General features: G+C 37.4%; 2 protein-coding genes across 11 annotated transcripts in view; one reads left to right on the top strand and one right to left on the bottom strand.

The window, feature by feature from the left end:
• The window catches only part of MNS1 (meiosis specific nuclear structural 1), a 116,700-nt gene extending 96,931 nt beyond the window's left edge, over positions 1-19,769 (top strand). For all 4 annotated transcript variants that reach the window (XM_044925050.2, XM_044925049.2, XM_006074914.3 and 1 more), the window contains 3 exons: positions 13,115-13,372; positions 17,963-18,088; positions 19,416-19,769. In XM_044925050.2, the coding sequence (XP_044780985.1) occupies positions 13,115-13,372; positions 17,963-18,088; positions 19,416-19,505 (474 nt within the window). In that variant the 3' untranslated portion in view covers positions 19,506-19,769. The remainder of the gene's footprint in view (positions 1-13,114; positions 13,373-17,962; positions 18,089-19,415) is intronic.
• A 363-nt stretch (positions 19,770-20,132) lies between these two features.
• The window catches only part of TEX9 (testis expressed 9), a 101,603-nt gene continuing 99,669 nt past the window's right edge, over positions 20,133-22,066 (bottom strand). For 4 of the 7 annotated variants that reach the window (XM_006074917.3, XM_025295645.2, XM_044925051.1 and 1 more), the window contains 2 exons: positions 20,934-21,068; positions 20,133-20,334 (listed from right to left, as the gene is read on the bottom strand). In XM_006074917.3, coding sequence (XP_006074979.1) covers positions 20,260-20,334; positions 20,934-21,068 — 210 coding nt within the window. In that variant the 3' untranslated portion in view covers positions 20,133-20,259. Of the gene's footprint in view, positions 20,335-20,933; positions 21,069-22,066 lie in introns of those variants that run through there. The other 3 variants (XM_025295647.2, XR_003112317.2, XR_006542787.1) reach the window with 1 other exon arrangement.

Genomic DNA, 22,066 nt, shown 5'->3' with positions numbered 1-22,066 from the left:
AGTTTCTCTTTCAGTATCCTATCATTTTGCCTTTTCATACTGTTCATGGGGTTCTCAAGGCAAGAATATGGAAGTGGTTTGCCATTCCCTTCTCCAGTGGACCACATTCTGTCAGATCTCTCCACCATGACCCGCCCATCTTGGGTTGCCCCACGGGCATGGCTTAGTTTCATTGAGTTAGACAAGGCTGTGGTCCTAGTGTGATTAGATTGACTAGTTTTATGTGAGTATGGTTTCAGTGTGTCTGCCCCTCTGATGCCCTCTTGCAACACCTATTGTCTTACTTGGGTTTCTCTTACCTTGGGCGTGGGGTATCTCTTCACGGCTGCTCCAGCAAAGCACAGCCAATGCTCCTTACATTGGACGTGGGGTATCTCCTCACCGCTGCCTTTCCTGACCTTCAACCTGGGATAGCTCCTCTAGGCCCTCCTGTGCCCGCACAGCCACGGCGTGGGGTTGGTCCTCCCGGCCACCGCCCCTGGCCTCGGACGCGGGTAACTCCTCTCATCGCCACTCCTGGCCTCGGACGTGGGGTAGCTCCTCTGTTCTTTCTTTAGTTGCTTTAGGTCTAGTGTTGGATTGTTTATTTTGGATTTTTCTTGTTTCCTGAGGTAAGATTGTATTACTGTAGACATCTCTCTTGGAACTGTTTTAGCTGTGTCCCATAGATTTTGTATTGGGGTTTCATTTTCATTTATCTCTAAAATGTTTTGATTTTGATTTCTTCAGTGATGTTGTTTAGTACCATGTAGTTTAGTCTCCGTGTGTTTGTTTTTTGTAGTTTTCTTCTTAGAGTTGATTCTTGGTTTTTTTTGGCAGGGCTGGATCTTCATTGTTGTGTATGGGCTTTCTCTAGTTGTGGCGAATGGGAGCTACTCTCTAGTTTTGGTGCATGAACTTCTCATTGTGGCCGCTTCTCTTGTTGCAAAGCATGGGCTCTACTTCAGTAGTTGTGGCACACAGGCTCGAGAGCACGAAGGCTTCAATAGTTGTTCCTCGTGCTCTAGAGCCCAGGCTTGGTAGTTGTGACACATGGGCTTAGTTGCCCCTAGCATGTGGAATCCTTCTGGACCTGGAGTTGAGCCTATGTTCTCTGCATAGGTAGTGGATTCCTAACCACTGGACCACCAGGGACATCCCTTGTAGTTGATTTCTAATCTCATAGCATTGTGGTCAGAAAATATGCTTGATAATGATTTTAAGTTTCTTAAATTTAGCTGCTTTTGTTGCTCAGCATATGATCTATCCTGGAGAATATTCCTTGTGCAGTTGAGAAGAACATATATTCTGCTTTCAAATGGAATGCTCTATAAATATCAGTTAAGCCTGTCTGGACTAATGTGTCATTTAAGGCCTATGTTTCCTTACTGGTTTTCTTTCTGGATGATCTGTCTGTTGGTGTAAGTGGGGTGTTGACACATTATCAACTGGGGGAGTTTTGCAGAGACTAACTCCTGTGGCCAGTGATTTGTTATGTAAGTAAATATTGAAACACTAGCGTTTAAGTAAATACCAACAACTCTTTTTGCACTTGATGTATTTATTGAAATTCTGTACATGTCTCACTAATGCTATGCTATGCTATGCTAAGTCACTTCAGTCGTGTCTGACTCTCTGTGACCCCATAGACGGTAGCTCACCAGGCTCCCCCGTCCCTGGGATTCTCCAGGCAAGAACACTGGAGTGGGTTGCCATTTCCTTCTCCAATGCATGAAAGTGAAAAGTGAAAGTGAATTTGCTCAGTCGTGTCCGACTCTTAGTGACCCCATGGACTGTAGCCTACCAGGCTCCTCTGTCCATGGGATTTTCCAGGCAAAAGTACTGGAGTGGGGTGCCATTGCCTTCTCCAATGTCTCACTAAAGCATTCTAATATTTTGTTACAGCATGATAGGCAGTGTAGCAGGCACCTCTGTGCAGGGAAATAGAACATCTGTTACACATATACTGCATTTTATATATATACACAGTATACTGTGTATACACATATACACAGTATATATATATATACACACACAGTGTATATGTATATATTTACATATATACACACACACTGTGTATATGTATATACACAGTATACACATATACTGGGCTTTCTCCTGGAAGAGCAGACCCTATACTTTTTGGTGGCATTTGCTTAGTCCTGTGGGTGTTATTTCCTCTAGAATGTGTTCTTTTAATTTACTTGATAGTCAACAATGTGGATCTTTGTAGGGAGCTCTTTTAGAAATGCCCCAGAAGGACCAGGTGCAAGACGACCACTACATTCACCAGAATTCTCAGTTACTGATTGTCGAGCTACTGCTAACAGAAGTTGCTAGTAAGTCCTTTTACTCTGTGCATTAAGGCTATAATAACATCTAACTGTATTGTATAAGTCACAGTTACTCAAATAGAAGCCCACTTTCTTATACCATTTTTAAGTTTTCTGGAGGATATTGAAGTTTGCCATATACTGATCAGATCAATCAGCTCCTTTCGTGTATGTAATTACACTCTAATTCTCACACGGGCTTGGTTACCCAGTGTCCAGCCCTCCTGTCGTCCTCTCCTGTAGATGCCATGGAGGAGTCAGGAACAGTTGTCACCGTGCAGACTCGTGTGCTGTCTTTCCATATAAGAAAAATCTCTTCTCGCTTCTGTAAGAACGCCATTTCTCCTCTGTGTAGATTTTAGATTTCTCCTTTAGCTGGCTTGGTAGACCCGTGATTCTCTCCTGTAGTCCCACAAGCTCTGGTTTTGTTTTTCAACCACATTCTAGATGTGGACACACTGTTGCCATAATTATATTGGTAAATTATAGTGCCATGGACTAAGATAAGGTTGTACGACCAATAAATAATATTGCTTCTTGCAGTTTTTTTTTCCTTCACTTGTGTAAATCTCAAGGTTTCAAATATATTGTTTCACTTTTGCTAACTGTCCCGACCAAAATTTCATATTTTGTAAGTTTCTGGGATTACAGGTTTTGAATTTGAGCTGTTCTCTCCACTTTTCATTGCCTCAGCAAGTGATAGCTCTTGTTTGGGTATATAAATGTTGGTAGAAAATAATCCAGAAGAGGTTTAACTCTTACATTAGAATTTATCTGATCTTTCTTTAAATTAGCTTTCTTGAGGTATAATTGCCATATAAAACTGTAAGATATTTAAAGTGTATATCATGGTGATTTGATAAATATTTACATTGTAAAAAGATTCCCCCATCTATAGTTAGTTAACACATCTATCACTTCACATATTTTTTATGAGAATTTTTAAGTTCTACTCTCTTCAGAAATTTCATTTATACAATAAAGTGTTTTCAACTCTAGTCACCATGTTTTATATTAGAGCCTCAGATCTTACTTGTCATAGAGCTGGAAGTTTGTACCATTTTACCAACTTTTCCTGTTTCTCCCACCCACCAGTCTCTGTCAACTACTTTCCAACTTTCTGTTTCAATGAGTTTGACATTTTTTTTTAAGATTCCACATGTGTTACCAGGCAGTATTTGTCTTTCTTTGATCAGCTCATTTCACTTGGCATAAAACCCTCAAGATCAATCTGTGTTGTCACAAATGGCAGGATTTCATTATTTTATGATTTTATGGCTGAATAATATTCCAATTTATATAGCTCTACCACGTTTTATTCATCTGTTGATGGACGGGTTGTTTCCATATTTTTGCTATTGTGAGTAATGCTACAATGAACACGGGAGTGCGTATACCTTGTTAAGATCCTGTTTTCATTTCTTTTGGATATATACCTGGAAGTGGGATTGCTGGAACATATGGTAGTTCTGTCTTTAATTTTCTGAGGAATCTCCGCGGCTATTTCAATGGCTATACCATTGGCTTTGCTTTTCTACCCACAGTGACAAGAGTTCCCTTTCTCCACATAACCACCAACTCTTTATTATCTCTTTTTGATGATAGCCATTATTACAGATATCTCATTGTGGTTTTGATTTATATTCCCTGATGTTTAGTGGTGTGTTGAGTACCTTTTCTTGTCCCTGTTGGCCATTTGTATATCTTCTTTGGAAAAAATATCTGTTCTGATCCTCTGCCCATTTTTTAATTGGATTTTTTTGTTCTTTTCTGTTGAGTTTTGTGTCATTTTTACATATTTTGGACATTAACTCCTATCAGATACAGAATTTGCAAATGTTTTCTGCCATTCCATAGGTTGCCTTTTCATCTTGTTGATGATTTCCTTGTCTGTAGTCTTCCCTGGTAGCTCAGATGGTAAAGAATCTGCCTTCAATGCAGGAGACCTAGGTTCAACCCCTGGGTTGGGAAGATTCCCTGGAGAAGGAAATGGCAACCCACTCCAGTATTCTTGCCTGGAGAATCCCATGGACAGAGGAGCCTGGAGAGCTACAGTCCATAGCGTCACAGTGACAGAACTGAGTGACTTTAACTTCGTTTTCTTGTCTGTACAGAAGCTTTTTTTTAGTTTGATGTAATCCTGTTTGTTTATTTTGCTTTTGGTGTCAAATCCAAAAATTCATTGCCAAGGCTGATTTAGAGGAACTTACTCTCTTCTCTTGTAGGATTTTAACGGTTTCAGTTTCATTAATTTTTTAAAAAAGAGTCAGCCTTTTGCCTCATTGATATTGTCTATTAGTTTTCTGTTTTCAGTTCCATTTATTTCTGCTCTTTATTTACTCCCTTCTGCTTCCTTTCTATGGGTTTCTGAAGTGTAGTAGCTTAGATTATTGATTTGAGACGTTTCCTACTATGCATGCATTGTAAATAAATGCATTTTACTGTATGTATACATTTAGTGCTATACATTTCCCTCAAAGTTGTTTCAGTTGCACCTCTCAAGTTTCAGTGTTGTTTTCATTTTCATTAACTTTGATGTTTTCATTTTCTTGAGCCTTTTTCTGACCAATGGATTACTTAAAACTGTGTTACGTAGTCCCCAAATGTCCAGAAATTTTTCTTTAAAAATAAGTTACTTATAGTTTGATTTCATTGTGATCAGAGAACATGCCCAATATGATTTTATTTCCTTTAAATTTGTTCTGTGGACATTTGAAAAGAATATGTTTTCTGCCACTTTGGGTGAAATGTTCTAGAAATATGTTTAAATGTCTAAAATTTCTATAAATGCCAATTAGATTCTATTGATTGATTGTGCTGTTGAATTCTCCTATGTCCTTGCTGATTTTCTGTCTAGTTGTTCCATCAGTTGTTGAGAGAGGATTGTTGGTGACTCTAACCATAATTGTGGGCTTGTGTTTCTCCTTAAGGTTTTTTTTTTTTAATTGAGGCAAAATTCATGTAACATAAAATTGACTGTTTTAAAGCAGCATTTAGTACATTCAGAATATTGTGCAACCACCCTCTCTGTCTAGTTCCAAAACATTTTCATTACCCCAAAAGGATACCTTGCATTAAGCAGTTACAACCCTTTCCATGTTTTCCAAGACCCTGGCAACTACTAATTTGCTTCCTGTCTTTATGAATTTGACTATTCTGAATATAAGTGGGATCATGCAATATGTGACCTTTTGTGTTGTGATTTCTTGCCCTTAGAATAATATTCTGGAATTTCATCTGTTTTGTAGCATGTGTCAATAATTAATCCCCCCCCCACCCCGCTTTTTTTTTTTTTTTTGGCTGAATAATAGTCCAGTGTATGGATATACAATGTGAATGTTATTGCTATGAACATTTGTGTACAAGTTTTGTTTGAGTATCTGTTTCTGATCCCTTTGGGTGAATACCTAGCCCTGGTATTGTTGGGTCACATGGTAATTCTGTGTTTAGTTTTCTGAGGAACTTCCCAGCTGTTCTCCATAGAGGCTGGACCATTGTACTCTATTACTGCCTATGTAGGAGAGTTCCAATTCCTCCACATCCTTGGCAGCACTTGTTATACTGTGTCATATTATAACATAAAGAGAGCTGAAGCTAAAACATTTCTAGAAGAAAACATGAGAAAGTCATTATGAACTTGAAATAGCAAAGATTAAAAATTTTTAGGATAAAGGCATGAGCCATAAAATGTTTATAAGTAGGCTTCATGAAAATTAATAATTTCCTAACAATGTTAGGAAAATGAAAATGCAAGCCACAATTGGAAGAAAACATTCCATATACATGTATCTTACAAATAACTTTTATCCAGAATATGTAAAGAACACTCAATAAGTTGACAACAGAATATAAAAAACCCAAGTTTTTTTTTTTTTAAACAAGCTGGAAGTTTCAGCACTTTGTTTTGATCATGTTGCATGGCTTGTAGGGTCTTAACTTCTGACCAGGGATTGAACCTGCACCATCGGCAGTGAAAGCATGGAATCCTAACCACTGAACCACTGGGGAACTCCAAAAGTTTGAACACTGTATAAAATAAGATATATGAATATATATAACAATTATACTTATTAGTATTATTTGTAATATTATCAGCTATATTAAAACAACATTGTCTTATATATACTGTTTCATCAATGAGGAAGGAATAGATACTAAGTAAAACATCAAAACTTACTTCATGTGAGTCCTTAATTATTAACTGCATTTAAGATTGTAAAATGTGTCCAGTTCTTTTAAAGAAACATCTTAATAAAATTCACTTATAGATTACCTAATGTCAAATAACCCCCAAAGCATTAAGAATAAAATGATGGATGAAGGCTAACAGGCATATATGAACAAATGGGAAGCAGGTAGGCAGCGTTATTACTAGGTACGTGGAACAGCAAAAGAATCCCAGATATCACAGAGAAAAGGTATAATCATTAAGGGACGTATAATGAACATTTTATCTCCCTTGTAACATTGTTGTACTGAAGTACATAACTGTTATATCTCCAAAGAAAATTTATTGGAAAGGGGAAAGGGTGTTTAAACACCATTAGAACTTAATAACAAATATTTTAACTTACTAACTGAAAATCTGTAAACATTCGATTATTATTGATTGAAGAGGATATTTGCAGACAATTTAGAGGAGGAAATTATGACATCAAAATCTATTAGGCAATTTAAAAAATTTTGTTTGTTTATTTTTGGCTGTTGTCTTTGTTGCTGCGCGTGGGCTTTCCCTAGTTGCAGTGTGCAGGCTTCTCACTGCAGTTGCTTCTCGTTGCGGAGCACAAGCTTTAGGATGCGCAGGCTTCTTTAGTCATGCTGCACAGGCTTAGTTGTCCTGTGGCATGTGGAATCTTCTCAGGCCAGGGATCGAACCTGTGTCCCCTGCATTGGCAGGTGGATTCTTTATTTTATAATTTAAAAAATTTTTCATTCAAGTATAGTTGACTTACAATGTTTCAGGTGCACAGCAAGTTGATTCAGTTGTACATATACAAATATATTAATTTTTGAAATTATTTACCATTATAGGTTAGTACGAGATATTGACTATCGTTCTCTGTGCTATACAGTAAACTTTTGTTGCTTGTTGCATATGTTTTTTAATTAGAAATATAGCATTCTACTGATATTAAGTCAAACAAGTGGAATCAAAATGTCATACATTTTTTCATTAGGCAAAAATTCATAAGTTTCCTAAAATATGTTATACATATTATTTCTATATAGGTATACAAAACTTTTCTACTATGCTTGATAAAGGCTGGAGAAAGAAAATTTTTAAAAAGATGAAGAAATTGGAAAACAGAGTAAATAAAATGGGAGCACTGAATATGAAATAGAAAAAGTGAAACTAGATGAAAGGAAAAGATCATCTTACAGCCACTAAACATGGCTGCTCATTAGAAATACATCTGGAGCTCTGGAGAAAAAAGCAGCACCTGGGCTTTCTGTTTTTCAAAAACTCCCAAGATAATTCTGATATGCATCTGGAATTTTAAAATGATTACAAGTTTTTCTATTAAATTGTATTTTTGGTGATATAGACTTCTATATTATTTTTCTGTTGACCAATCATGATACAGTGGCAGTAAGTGAGTAATAGTTACATAATCACAATAGTAAAAGATGTTTATCAGTTTTCACAGTCAATAGCCAGACAAAAATAAAAGATAATTACAATTTCAAGTCATAATGGGACCATGATTAACCTAACAATATAAAATAATTACATACAATCTAGGGGGTCAAGCAGAGTGATGTGGTAATTGGAAGTGCCTCCATGCACACGTTTTCATCTGGCCAGCCAGTCTGTGTCTTTTGGTTGGTGCATTTGATCCTATTACCATTTTCTTAACTGTTTGGGTTAATTTTCTGTAGGTCTTTCCTTCTGTTGTGTTTCCTGCCTAGAGAAGTTCCTTTAGCATTTGTTGTAAAGCTGGTTTGGTGGTGCTGAATTCTCTTCACTTTTGCTTGTCTGGAAAGTTTTTTATTTCTCCATCAAATCTGAATGAGAGTCTTGCTGGGTATTCTTGGCTGCAGGTTCTTCTCTATCCTCACTTTAAATATGTCATGCCCTTCCCTTCTAGCTTGTAGAGTTTCTGTTGAGAAATCAGCTGATAGTTTGATGGGAGTTCCTTTGTATGTTATTTGTTGTTTTTCCCTTGTTGCTTTTAATATTTTATCTTTGTCTTTCATTTTTGTCACTTTGATTACTGTGTCTTGCTGTGCTCCTCCTTGGGTTTATCCTGCCTAGGACTCTGTGCTTCCTGGACTTGTTTGACTATTTCCTTTCCCATGTTAGGCAAGTTTTCAGCTCTTAATTTCTTCAAATATTTTCTCAGATCCTTTCTCTCTCTCTTCTCCTTCTGGGACTCCTCTAATGTGAATGTTGGTGCATTTAATGTTGTCCCAGAGGTCTCTTAGGCTGTCTTCATTTCTTTTCATTCTTTTTTCTATATTCTGTTCTGTGGCCGTGATTTCCACCATTATGTCCTCCAGGTCATTTATCTGTTCTTCTGCCTCAGTTACTCTATTGATTCCTTCTAGTGTATTATTCATCTCTGTTCTTTAATTCTTGTAGGTCTTTAGTAAACATTTCTTGCGTCTTCTCCATTGTTTTCCTGAGATCCTGTATCATCTTCAATATCATTATTCTGAATTGCTTTTCTGGAAGGTTGCCTATCTCTACTTCATTTAGTTGTTTTTCTTGGGTTTTATCTTGTCCCTTCATCTAGGACATAACTTTCTGCTTTTTTATCACGATTAACTTTCTATAATGTAGCTTTTGTTCTAGCCAGCTATGAGACTGGATCTTCTTGCTGCTTCTGTCTGCCCTCTGATGGAGTTAGCTAAGAGGCTTGTGTAAGCTTCTTGATGGGAGGGACTAGTGATGGGAAAAACTGGGACTTACTCTGGTGGGCAGGGCCTTGCTCAGTAAAGTTTAATGCAATTATCTGCTGATGGGTGGGGTTGCACTCCCTCCCTGGTAGTTGTTTGGCCTGACCCAGCCCTGGGTTAATGGTGACCTCCAAGAGGGCTTACACCAAGTGGGACCTTCCTGGACTGCTGTTGCCAGTGCCCCCTCCGGTGGAGCCCCTGCTGACCCACCCTCCGCAGGAGACCCTCCAGTACTAGCAGGTAGTTTTGTTTGCGTCTCCTGTGGGGTCGCTGCTCCTTCCCTCTGGGTCCTGGTGCACATTCCAGGACTGGAATCTGTTTCCTGCAGTCCCATGGAAGGCTTACAGTCAAATCCCACTGGCCTTCAAGGTCAGAGTCCCTGTGGATTCCCAGTCCCTTTGTTGGATCCCCAGGCTGGGAAGCCTGACGTGGGGTCCAAACCTTCACAACAGTGTGAGAAACTTCTTTGGTATTATTGTTCTCCAGTTAGTGGGTTTCCTACCCAGCAGGTAGGGGGTTGATTTTATCGTGAATACACCCCTCCTACCATCTTACTGCAGCTTCTTCTTTGTCTTTGGACATGGGGTATCTTTTTTTGGTGGGTCCCAGCATCCTCCTGTTGATGGCTATTCAACAGCTAGTTGTGATTTTGGTACTCTTGCAGAAGGAGACAGGCACATGTCCTTCTACTCCACCATCTTGAACTGGAAGCCAGCAGGTGGATTCTTAACCACTGGAGCACCAGAGAAAGCACAGGCAATTATTAAGTGAGAAATACTGGGAAAATTGTGTAGGCAGCCAACTCAATAACTGAGAAAAACATTATAAATCAAGTATGAGGCAAGAATATGGAAGGAAGTAATAAAGATACAAGTAGAAGTAAACTAAAAATCAGGAGAACACATTAACATTTTTAAATCTAGTTGCTTAATATTTGAAGGGAAAAAGGGTCTGTGAAGAGAAAAGATTAGGAAAATAATGAAAGACTACTCAGTTGTGTCCTAAAAAAATTAAATTTTCAGTGGTGCAATTTTCTGAATTAAAAATGCAGTGATTTAAAAAAATATAGGGAAAAAAAAAAGACAAGATTATTAAAGCCATTTTCCTCTATCAGAAGATTTGTGTGCCCTGTGTCGCATCCTGTCAGCAGCCCCTCTGATTTGTGACCGCTGTGGGGAACGGTTGTGAGGGCTTAGACTGACCCCTTGCTGAGAGCTTCCTAACATGTCGGGGTGGGGATAGGGAGGTGACACCCTTTGGGGCATCCCTCAGCCAGCAGTGGACAGGAATTGAGAGATAATGCTTCTCTACCTCTAGCAGGCTTTTGGGAAGGTCCTGAAAGGTACCCCATGCCTTCCTCACAAGGTCCTGGCAGAGTGAAGCCTCAGTTGTCCAAGGTGGTGACCAGTTCAATGATGCACCCTTGTGTTGGCTTCTCTTCCTTCACTTCTGCTTGTCCCTCACCTCTGCTTCCTGAGATTACCTCCATGGTAAAATATCTGTATACAAGTCCTTGTTTAAGGCTGTTTTTCAGTGAAGAACCCAGACCAAGACATCTCCAAAGAGTTTCTAGACTCAGAGTAGTTCTATAGCAAATTAATCCAAACTTTCGGAGAACAGCTATTCCTCAAACCACATATTGGGTTTTAGAATATCAAAAACTATTCAGTTCATATTATATAACTATATAATCCAGATCCAGACACATCAAAGACTATATGAACACTTTCCTAGTTCAAAAAATATAATGAATGGTGTTTTGTTTTGCCAAAATCTTTCCTGTTCTTTAGCCTGATGTCTTCACCATTGGATTAAACTAAAATTGGTATGGGATATGGATGCCAGGAAATATCAAGAAATCATTTGGTTCAGTATGTACTGAATCTCTTTGTGCAAGGTATTATTATAAGCTCTGGAGGAATTCAAAGCTAACTGACACAGCATGTCTGCCTTCAATGAGTCTCTGACATCTATGCAATAGATGGCAAATAAACACAAACTTTTTATTATAAAAAACACTTATGTGTCCAGCATCCCAAAGGAAAATAAGATATGCCTTCTATGAATTTTAGTGAGATGAGGTGTATATTTATGGAATAAAATTAAATGATGAAAAATTAAATGGTATAAGACCCCCAAAAGAGGTAAGAGTGATTAGAGAGAACTAAGAAAAAGATAAGATTTGAAAAGAGGATTGTGTGTGTATGTTAGACATTCAGTCATGTCCGACTCTGTGACCCCATGGACTATAGCCCGCCAGGCTCCTCTGTCCATGGAATTCTCCAGGCAAGAATACTGGAGTGGGTTGTCATTCCCTTCTCCAGGGCATCTTTCTGACTCAGGGATTGAATCTGGGTCTCCTGCATTGCAGGCTAATTCTTTACCATCTAAGCTACCACGGAATAGAGAAGACTTTGAAAAAGAATTTGGAAAGATAGGGATAAATGAAGAAAAAGAGGTTGAATGATCAATATAATTAACAAAGTTGCTGTAACTGATACTTGCAGATTGGCTCACTTAAAACCCATTCTGCCATTTCCAGAAGGAAATGGCAACCCACTCCAGTATTAATCCCATGGACAGAGGAGCTTGGCAGGCTACATGAAGTCCATGGGGTTGAAAGAGTCGGACACAACCTAGCAACTACACAACCAACAACACTGTAATAGAGTTTTTCATAAAGGAATCAGGATCTGGTGGGCCTCTGAGATATTGTTTTCTGAATTCTATTTTTGTTCTCCTGGATGTGTTACTGATGTGATGCCTGTTAACATAGGAATACACGAGTTATTTGGGAAAATCCTTTGGCAGCTTGTCAGGTCCCTAGCTATTTTGAATAGCTATTTGCATAATAATAAATACATTTTCTGTCTCAAAAAAAACCCATTCTTACCCTTAATACATCCTACCCTGTTGTAAATTCATTTGTCTTGCTTTATTGCAAAGAGAAATGTAGTTAAAACTACATTTATCTCTTACCTGGAATTCTTCATATGAACTAGGTTATCTCCAGTAGCCATCACCCCACTTCAAGGTGTGAAGATGGAAGTAAGCACATGAGATACTAGTCGGTCACTATAGACAGAGTTACCATGAGACTTGAGCAGTAGGATGACAGCTTGGTTCCCTGGCCTTCCTGGAAGTTCTGTATGCCTCTGATGGCCTGTAGTAAATCCCTTATAGTTTGTTGTCATCTGTACCCTTGGCCACATGGGTGTTAAGGCAATATTTTGAAGATACTGGCCTCCTACCTGGAACTTGTATTAGAATTGAGCAAAGTTGGTTAAATTTGCAAATGATTTAAAATTTACAACAGTCCTAATTCAGTAGATCAATGATAAAGCAAATATGGGTGATCCCTGTAAAATTCTTTGGTTTTGAAATCTTTCATAATAATGTTGGGAAAATATAAACCTTGTAGGAAAGGACTTTTAACTGCTTCAAGTAAATTTGAATTTCTCTAAGCTTCTGATTCTCATTGCTAGATTATTGTTCTGAAAAATATTTATCAATATTTGAACACAAGGTTCTAGAATGATTCATAGTTGGTACAGATTATATAGTTGACAGATTTAATAAACTCACATATACAAATTTTTATACAGCTCTTTTCAAAGTTAATGTGTTAATTCTGAATACAGAAATAAGATGGTAAATATGTATTAGTTAAAATTTAAATAATGAGCAATCCAAAGGTAACATCTACTTTATTAGTTTTTAAAGGATGGGAAAAGTGTTACCTTGAAAAGGTTTAAGTTTTCAGTTTTATTTCTTATTGTAACATTAAGCTTAACCAAACTCTGTCTGACCCTATCTTTATAAATCTACTGTAAAGAAACAATTACTGAATTAACTTTTACAGGTTAATTATTAAATTAACTTTTAGATGTATTGTTATTTAGGAAGAAGCAGAAGAGAAATTGAGAAAACAAAAGGAGTTGAAGCAAGATTTTATGGACCAAATGGCCTTGAAGGAATTAATACTTCAGGCTGCAAAAGAGGAAGAGGAGACATTTAGAAAAGCTATGCTGGCGAAATTTGCTGAGGATGATCGAATAGAATTAATGAATGCTCAGAAGCAAAGAATGAAGCAACTAGAACACAAGAGGGCCGTGGAAAAACTTATAGAAGAGCGCCGCAACCAGTTCCTTGCAGACAAAGTAAGGAAAACTTTTTTAAAAATTTTCATTGAATAGCAACTGGCTAATTTATTTATCCACTAAATAACTGAAAACTGTTTATGTGCCAGATGTTGGAAATCCATTCCCTAATCATATGATATATACATTTTCTGACTACTCATTAATTAATGAATCTAGAACATATTTATTGATGCTTTCTATGTATTAGACATTGGTTGGTGTTGAGAACATAAATATGACTAACTCCATGTCATCTATGAGCTTTTATAGTGTTGGTTAAGAAAAATACATTAAGATATGTCAAATGCATTGATGATAATCATACAGAATGGACATGTTGTATGGCAGAGAGGAGACTGATCATGAATGTCTTGGCTGCTGTTTTAAAGGTGGATTTTATTCAGGGGGGATCCACTGAAGAATTGAGCTGCATGATAAGATCTGCACTTGGATAGATGATTCAAGTAGCAGTGTTGAAGACAGACATGAGTGGAGTACAACTGGAGATGGGAAGATCAGTTGTTTTTGTTTAGTTGTTCAGTCATATGCGACTCTTTGCGACCCCATAGGCTGCTGCAGCCAGGCTACCCTGTTTTTCACAGTCTCCTGGAGTTGGCTCAGACTCACGTCCATTGAGTCGATGATGCCATCCAACATCTCATCCTCTGTCACCCTCTTCTCCTGCCCTCAGTCTTTCCCAGCATCAGGGTCTTTTCCAGTGAGTTGATTCTTCACATCAGGTGGCCAAAGTTTGGAGCTTCAGCTTCAGCACCAGTCCTTTCAGTGAATATTCAGGGTTGATTTTCCTTTAGGATTGACTGGTTTGATCTCCTTGCTGTCCTAGGGATTCTCAAGAGTCTTCTCCAGCAACAGTTTGAAAGCATCAATTCTTTGGTGCTCAGCCTTCTTTATAGTCCAGTCCTCACATCTGTACATGACTACTGGAAAAATCTATGACTTTGAATATGCAGATCATTATCAGCAAGGTGATGGCTCTACTTTTTAATAAGCTGTCTAGGGTTGTCACAACTTTTCTTCCAAGGAGCAAGCGTCTTTTAAAATTCCATGGCTGCAAGTCGCTACAGTGATTTTGGAGCCTAAAAAAATAGTCTGTCACTGTTTCCATTGTTTCCCCATCTAATTGCCATGAAGTGATGGGACCAGATACTGTGATCTTTGTTTTTTGAATGTTGAGTTTTAAACCAGCTTTTCACTCTCCTCTTTCACTTTCATCAAGAGGCTCTTTAGTTCCTCTTAACTTTCTGCCATTAGGGTGGTGTCACCTGCATATCTGAGGTTATGGATATTTCTCCTGGAAATCCTGATTCCAGCTTGTGCTTCATCCAGCCCAGCATTTACATGATGTACTCTGCACAGAAGTTAAATAAGCAGGGTGACGATATACAGCCTGATGTACTCCTTTCCCAATTTTGAACCAGTTCATTGTTTCATATCCAGTTCTAACTGTTGCTTCTTGACCTGCATACAGATTTCTCAGGAGGCAGGTCAGGTGGTCTGGTATTCCCATCTCTTGAAGAATTTTCCACAGTTTGTGACGATGCACACAGTCAAAGGCTTTAACGTAGTCAGTGAAGCAGAAGTAGATGTTTTTCTGCAACTCTCTTGCTTTTTTATGATCCAGTGGATTTTGGCAATTTGATTTCTGGTTCCCCTGCCTTTTCTAAATCCACCTTGTACATCTGGAAGTTCCCGGTTCACATACTGTTGAAGCCTGGCTTGAAGGATTTTGAGCATTACCTTGCTATCATGTGAAATGAGTGCGGTTGTGCAGTAGTTTGAACATTCTTTGAGTATCGGGATTGGAATGAAAACTGACCTGTTCAGAAGTGTGGGGAGTAAGCAGTCTTTCCTAGGAGTTGATAGATCTACATCCCAGGGCTCCCCCTTCTTCTAGCTCAGCATTCCTCAGGCCACCTCCTCCTCATGTTTCTCCTCAACTTATAATGTATTTACTTCAATTAAATTAAATTCAAATGGCATGGCCCTGAACCAAGCAAGAGCATTTCAGTTCATTCATTTCTCCTTTAACCTTCTGATATTCAAGTCTGAAAAGCTCTGTAAGTTTGGATGTTCTTGGTCAAGAAACACATAGGGATTACAAGCATGAAAGGGTTGGAGTCCCTTATCTTGAAAATGTTAAGATTCTACCCCACATTCTTCTCAGGTTCACCACTGAATAGTTCATTTGAGATTTCAGATAAAATGACTCTCCCAAAAGAACAGCATGTGGAAACTATTCTTCTTTGGGGTGTTCATTTATGGAGATAATTACCAATTTTGTTATTATTAATTGCTCTTTACAATGAATAATAAACATTTTTTAAATCTTAGTTTAAAAAAAAAGAAAACTGACCTTTTCCAGTCCTGTGGCCACTGCTGAGTTTTCCAAATTTGCTGGCATATTGAGTACAGCACTTTCACAGAATCATCTTTCAGGATTTGAAATAGCTCAACTGGAATTCCATTGCCTCCACTAGCTTTGTTTGTAGTGATTTTTCCTAAGGCCCACTTGAGTTTGCATTCCAGGATGTCTGGCTCTAGGTCAGTGATCACACCATCATGGTTATCTGGGTCATGAAGATCTTTTTTGTACAGTTCCGTGTATTCTTGCCACCTCTTCTTAATATCTTCTGCTTCTGTTAGGTCCATACCATGTCTGTCCTGTATTGTGCCCATCTTTGCATGAAATGTTCCCTTGGTATCTCTGATTTTCTTGAAGAGATCTCGACTCTTTCCCATTATGTTGTTTTCCTCTATTTCTTTGCATTGTTCACTTAAGAAGACTTTCTTCTCTCTCCTTGCTAGTCTTTGGAACTCTGCCTTCAGATGGGCGTATCTTTCCTTTTCTCCTTTGCCTTTCACTTCTTTTCTCAGCTGTTGTAAGGCTTCCTCAGGTAACCATTTTGCCTTGTTGCATTTCCTTTTCTTGTGGATGGTTTTGGTCACCCACCTCCTGTACAGTGTTACAAACCTCCGTCCATAGTTCTTCAGGAAGTTATTACAATTATCCCAGAGAGAGGTGATGAAAACCCTTGTGAATAGAGAAGGAATCCATCAGTGAAGTGGTAGGAAATTAAAACTGATGGGTCTCGGTGACCAATTAGATCTGAAGAGTTGAGAGAAGGATTCAGTTCAGTTCAGTCGCTCAGTCGTGTCCAACTCTTTGCGACCCCATGAATCACAGCACGCCAGGCCTCCCTGCCCATCACCAACTCCCGGAGTTCACTCAGACTCACGTCCAGCGAGTCGGTGATGCCATCCAGCCATCTCATCCTCTGTCGTCCCTTTCTCCTCCTGCCCTCAGTCCCTCCCAGCATCCGAGTCTTTTCCAGTGAGTCAACTCGTCGCATGAGGTGGCCAAAGTACTGGAGTTTCAGCTTTAGCTGTTTTAGCATGTTTCAAGCAGCAGATGGAAGAAGTGCAGAAGGGACAAAAGATGTAAGACTGATTCCTGGAAACTGCCATACAACACTTTTGCTTATTTCCTTGGCAAAAACCTAGTCCTGTTGTGACCACATCTGACCCTTTAGCCTTAGAAATGCAGTCTAAAAAAAATTCAGATATAGTGATTCTATAGCAGATTCTGTTACCCTGTTTCATCTTAGAGATAAAATATTTAAGAGCAATTCTACCCTTTGATTCAGTAGCAACATGGGTGAAAGTATCTTCTCAATTAGCTGTCGGTGTTACTTCTAATTCTGTAATACATCTGACATGATAGTAGACAGAGAAGCAATTCCAAGTTTAACTGGCATTGGATATGGGTGTGTCCTAGCATTCTTCTTTATTTTTATCCAATAATGAAATATTAGGTGATACAGAAGCAGCATTGTAACAGAAAAGACAGACATCCTGCTTTCTGGTTTATATGACTTAAACTGATTATTTCAAAGAAAAGTTGGAACATTAATACTATTTTAACTAAAGTAATTATTGGCAGAAATTCATCATTATTTCAGTGGCCTGCCTTTACCATCCTTTGCCATTTAAAAGTCTTATTTGGATGTATTTCTATAAGAGTTCTTTTAAGCCCTAAAATGAGTTAAAGCTAGTCTTCTCTTCCATATTTTCACAGCTCAGAAGTTTGGTGTGGTTATCAATCAGAACATTTCCCTGAGAAATACTGGTTCTTTTGCTGGAACATTTGTTGCTGCTCTTGTACCCTCACACAGGCTTTAAGAAACTTAATATGTATGGCAGTACTTACCTTTTAGCTATCCCTGTTGTTTTATCTATCTTTTTTTTTTTTGTCTTATATTGTAAGCTCCCTTCAACACCTGGGGTCTGGTAAGCACTCGGTAAATATTTGTTGAATTAATTGGGAAATCACTTCTTTGAACCTTTTTTCCTTGGTAATGAAGATGACTTGTCCTGAAAATATGTACTTGCCTCCCTAACATCAGTCATAACTATTTTCCTTATAACTTTAAAGGAAGAATGACAGTAATATATATATTATATACGTAATATAATTAAAGTTATATTATCTATCAATTTTATCTTAATTTACTGCAAGAATAGTTTTGTTTGCCACATTCTGAAAAGATTAATGTGTTTTATGACAGTAAGTTCTGTTTACATTTCTAGCAACGTGAACTGGAGGAATGGCAGTGGCAGCAAAGACGACAAGGATGTATAAACGCAATTGTTGAAGAAGAAAGACTAAAACTTCTCAAAGAACATGCTACAAAACTACTAGGATATCTCCCTAAAGTGAGTGAGATTTAATTCATAGCCTCTAAGAGTGGGGGGAAGACAGGTGTTAGGATTTCAGAGGGCCTGGGTTTCACTCCCTTCTTACTGTTACAAAGCAGCAATGTTATGTGAGTTAGTAATTGAACATATCCAAAATGAGAGAGTTGGTCTTGGCACTTTCTATTAAATTTGAGCTGGAATTTCTGTATTTAAATTTTAGAGGTTCTGTTCTCCAGTGTAAGAAGTTTAAAACTAAAGCAAATGTGATACGCTGGACACCAAAGCAGGTGATACACAGGACAGCCTTGTAATCTGTAACGGTAGTAATAGATACAAGCTTGAACTGAGTCTGAGATCTGCTCTGTAACAGGAGGTTACATTATATAACTAGGTAATCCTTTATTTTAAAAATATTACTTCCAGAGAATACATATGAAAATTTGCTATCTCAAATACCTTATGACTATAAAAATAACAACGACTTGAGTTTCAGAGGCCACATAAACATATGAACTAAAGTAAATAACATTTCTACCCTTTAGATACAGAAATTATGCCATTTGATACTTTATTCTGTCAAAAGAATCAAGTGTATATTTTGTTTAATGCAAAAGGAAGGAGAAAGAAAAGAGAAATTATTACCTGTCCATAGGACCTGATAGTCTAATTGGTTAGAATGAATACAGAATGATATATTAATAACAAAAGCCATATGGAATTGATAAATAGACTATAAATTCTGAGCATGTCTTAGGGTTTAGATATTTGTGTAGCAAAATAACTGTGGAAATGGGAGAACCTGATAACCTAAAATGATTTTATCCTTTAGATCCTAGTGGCTCCAAATGACCTAAATTAGTCTTTGGATTCTTTAGATAAGTAAACATTTAAGTTTAATTTTGTTTTAAAGGGATTAAGGTTAGTTGACTTAACTTTACACCTGGATTCTTTTCCTGAAAGAGCGAAGTTAGCTGACTAGAGACAGAACTGATGCAAGAGCCAGTCCCATGCATAAATCTGGTGAAGCTCATTTCCTCCCTCATATACTGCAGGGCTGTTTCAAAACAAGGGTAGGAGGGTACAGTGTGGATTAAATGGATTCCCGTTCAGTCCCTCAGAGCAGTAGTACTTGTAGTAGTAAAGCAGAAGAGTCCAGATTCCTATGACAAGTTCTAACTGGACATCAGGTCAGTCTGAGAATATTCAGTATGTATGTACAGTAAGTCAAAATTACAGAAAAATTTTTTTACTGATTTCATATTAGAAATAACTTTATAAACTTCACGTCTATATTTATTGAAATATTCTGGCATTCAAAGTAATCCACAAAATATTTTTCTTGTAGGGAGTATTCAAAAATGAGGATGATATTGATATGCTTGGTGAAGAGTTTAGAAAAGCATATCAGAAAAGGAGTGAAATTTCTGAGAAGTGATACCATCAAGATTTGGTAAAACCTGGGTTATTTTGTATGTTACCACTAGGTGTCAGTGTGACTTCTGTTTTAGAGTTCAGTGAGTAGGACTCCTCCATTGTCTCTGGATTTTCTAAAACATTTCTGTATCATTTATAAACAACTAGTTGTAAGAAAACATTTGTTTTCTGATAAAAATTAATACTTTTAACTCCAAGTTTTCTTTCAATCACTATTGTTTTTGTACTGATAAAACTAAAGATCTGAATTCTATACCACACTCCATATATTGAGTTGGCCAAAAAGTTTGGATTTTTCCGTTACATATGGATCCCTATATCTATCAAAACAACCCAGGAGACTAAACTCTTCATACCATTTCTATGTTTGTGTCTAGGAACTTCACTTCCTTGATTTGGCTGGGGAAGACTTCCTATTATGAGAGGAGAAAAGTACAGAGTGAGGAATTTCAGAGTGCTTTATTACCTAATGCAGTTATCAATAAGAACATAGAAACAGTTTCTCTCAGGTAAACATCATTTACAAACTAAAGCTAAGTCTCTAGAACATATTTTCTATTCCATATTTTCTATTCATATGCAGCTGAAAGGGGCTAGAAGGTCATAAGAAAGATAACAGAATCGAAAGTTAAATTTCTATTGCTTTATTTTATAAAACATTCCTAATAATAAGGTATCAATTTTATATCCCCAAACCTAAATTTACTTTAAGAGTATATCCACCACACACTAGAGATTTAAAAGTAGATCACTTATTAATTTCCCCATTCAAGTGCCTTCATAAATTCCTCTTCAGTGAAAGACAGCATCTTGGCAGCTTCAATATGCATCTGTGTTTAAAGAAATAAATATTGTCTACTTTAGTATTAAGAGTAGACCACAGAACAATAGGAAATTTGTGAAAGGGAGTGTATAATTCTAATTACAATAAACAGGTTTAAATAGTAATTACATTCAGTGATTAGCCACTAAAAACCTTGCCCACTGGTGGTATCGCACCAACCTGTTTAGAGAACAATTCCATATTGTAATACCTAATCTTTGCAAAAGGTGACAGTAGCAAAAACATGAATTCACATCCTCTTAACCACTAGGTGAACTTGTGTGGTGACCACAATAAAAGTGGTTTGGAATCAATTTCACTCTCAAGATTTCAAGAGGCAAACTGATCCCTTTTTAAGATAATAGTTATTTTTTATAATAGTTATTTTTTATATTTGGTATTTTCTTTAGTTAGGGAGAATCCATACTATATGGAAATAGAACTAGTAAACATTTCTAATTTACTTGCATCAATGTATAGATAACATTTGGTGACTAAGCATGGCAACTTAAAAAAACTATCACTGAAGGAGAAATACTAAATGTCTTAGTAGAAAGAGCCAAATAATATTCACAATTTATTTTAACTTGTTTAAGATAAACTCACCTTCTGCCTTTTTAAAACATCAATTAATTTTAACTGTTTCTTAAATCCTATCATTAATTCTCCTTTTTGTTTTTCTAGCTTCTTGTTTTCTGATTTTAATGCTTCGATTTTTTTGTGTTCTTCATTTGCTATATCCTGCAAAAGGAAAAAATCCCATGTGTTCTTTACAGTATTTTAATGGAAAAATTATATCAACAATAAAAACTTAGGTTTAAGTTTTAACAATGCTCACGCTTCTACCATTTTAAAAAACATTTAAAAAATAACAACTTGGTTCTAATTCCAACAATGCCAAAGTAGCTTAGATTTGAAAGCAGAGATGTCATCAGTAGTAAGCAGAAACTGGAGGTGGTTATGATCCTTGAAAGCATACTGGTTGAGATCCACATTTAACTGGCTCCTGAAAGCATTTTTCATTTCATGGTTCACAAGGGATAAACCCAGAGCAAAAAGTAGCAGTCATACTGGGCTGAGGAAGGGACAGTGCTGCCTCGATGGTGGAAACTTCCAGGTAGGAATTCCCTCAAATGCTTTGCAGACACCTACATTACATGACTCCTAGGAACTATGAGACAGCTGAGATTTAAAGAGCTGAGCAAAGAATTCAGCCACTGCCTATGACAAGACCAAGTTTGCAATTGTGGTAAAAATCCACTGGATGAGCTCTGTAGCAACTTGGATAATGGAGAAAAAGGACCAGTGAACTTTAAAGACAAGTTAGTAGAAATCATTAAGCATAGGAAGGGCGTGTACTTGGAAAAAATGTTAAAGGACATCTTTCATGCAAAAGGGAAATGATACCAGAAGGAAATCTGAATCTACATACACACTTAAGTATCAGAAATAGTAGAGTTTTTATTTTAAAACTTGCGAGTAGCTAAGATTTTGCTGCCAAGATGGCAGAATACAAACATCCTGGGCTCACCTCCTTTCACAGGCACACCAGAATTACAACTATTAATGAGAAAGATCAGCATCTAACAGAAACTAAGGATATAAAAAAGGAACCATAGCAAGTTGTAGAAGGAACATAGGTGCAGTATTGTCAAGACCCATAGCCCCAGATAGAAAGCCACAAATGGGAGGATAATTACAGTTACACACAGGTTGTCTGAGCAATGGGTCTAAGCCCC

This window comes from Bubalus bubalis, chromosome 11 (assembly GCF_019923935.1).
Source record: "Bubalus bubalis isolate 160015118507 breed Murrah chromosome 11, NDDB_SH_1, whole genome shotgun sequence".
Taxonomy (NCBI): domain Eukaryota; kingdom Metazoa; phylum Chordata; class Mammalia; order Artiodactyla; family Bovidae; genus Bubalus; species Bubalus bubalis.
Note: the sequence above shows the minus strand (reverse complement) of the source record. Positions and strands in the feature narration are given on the sequence as shown.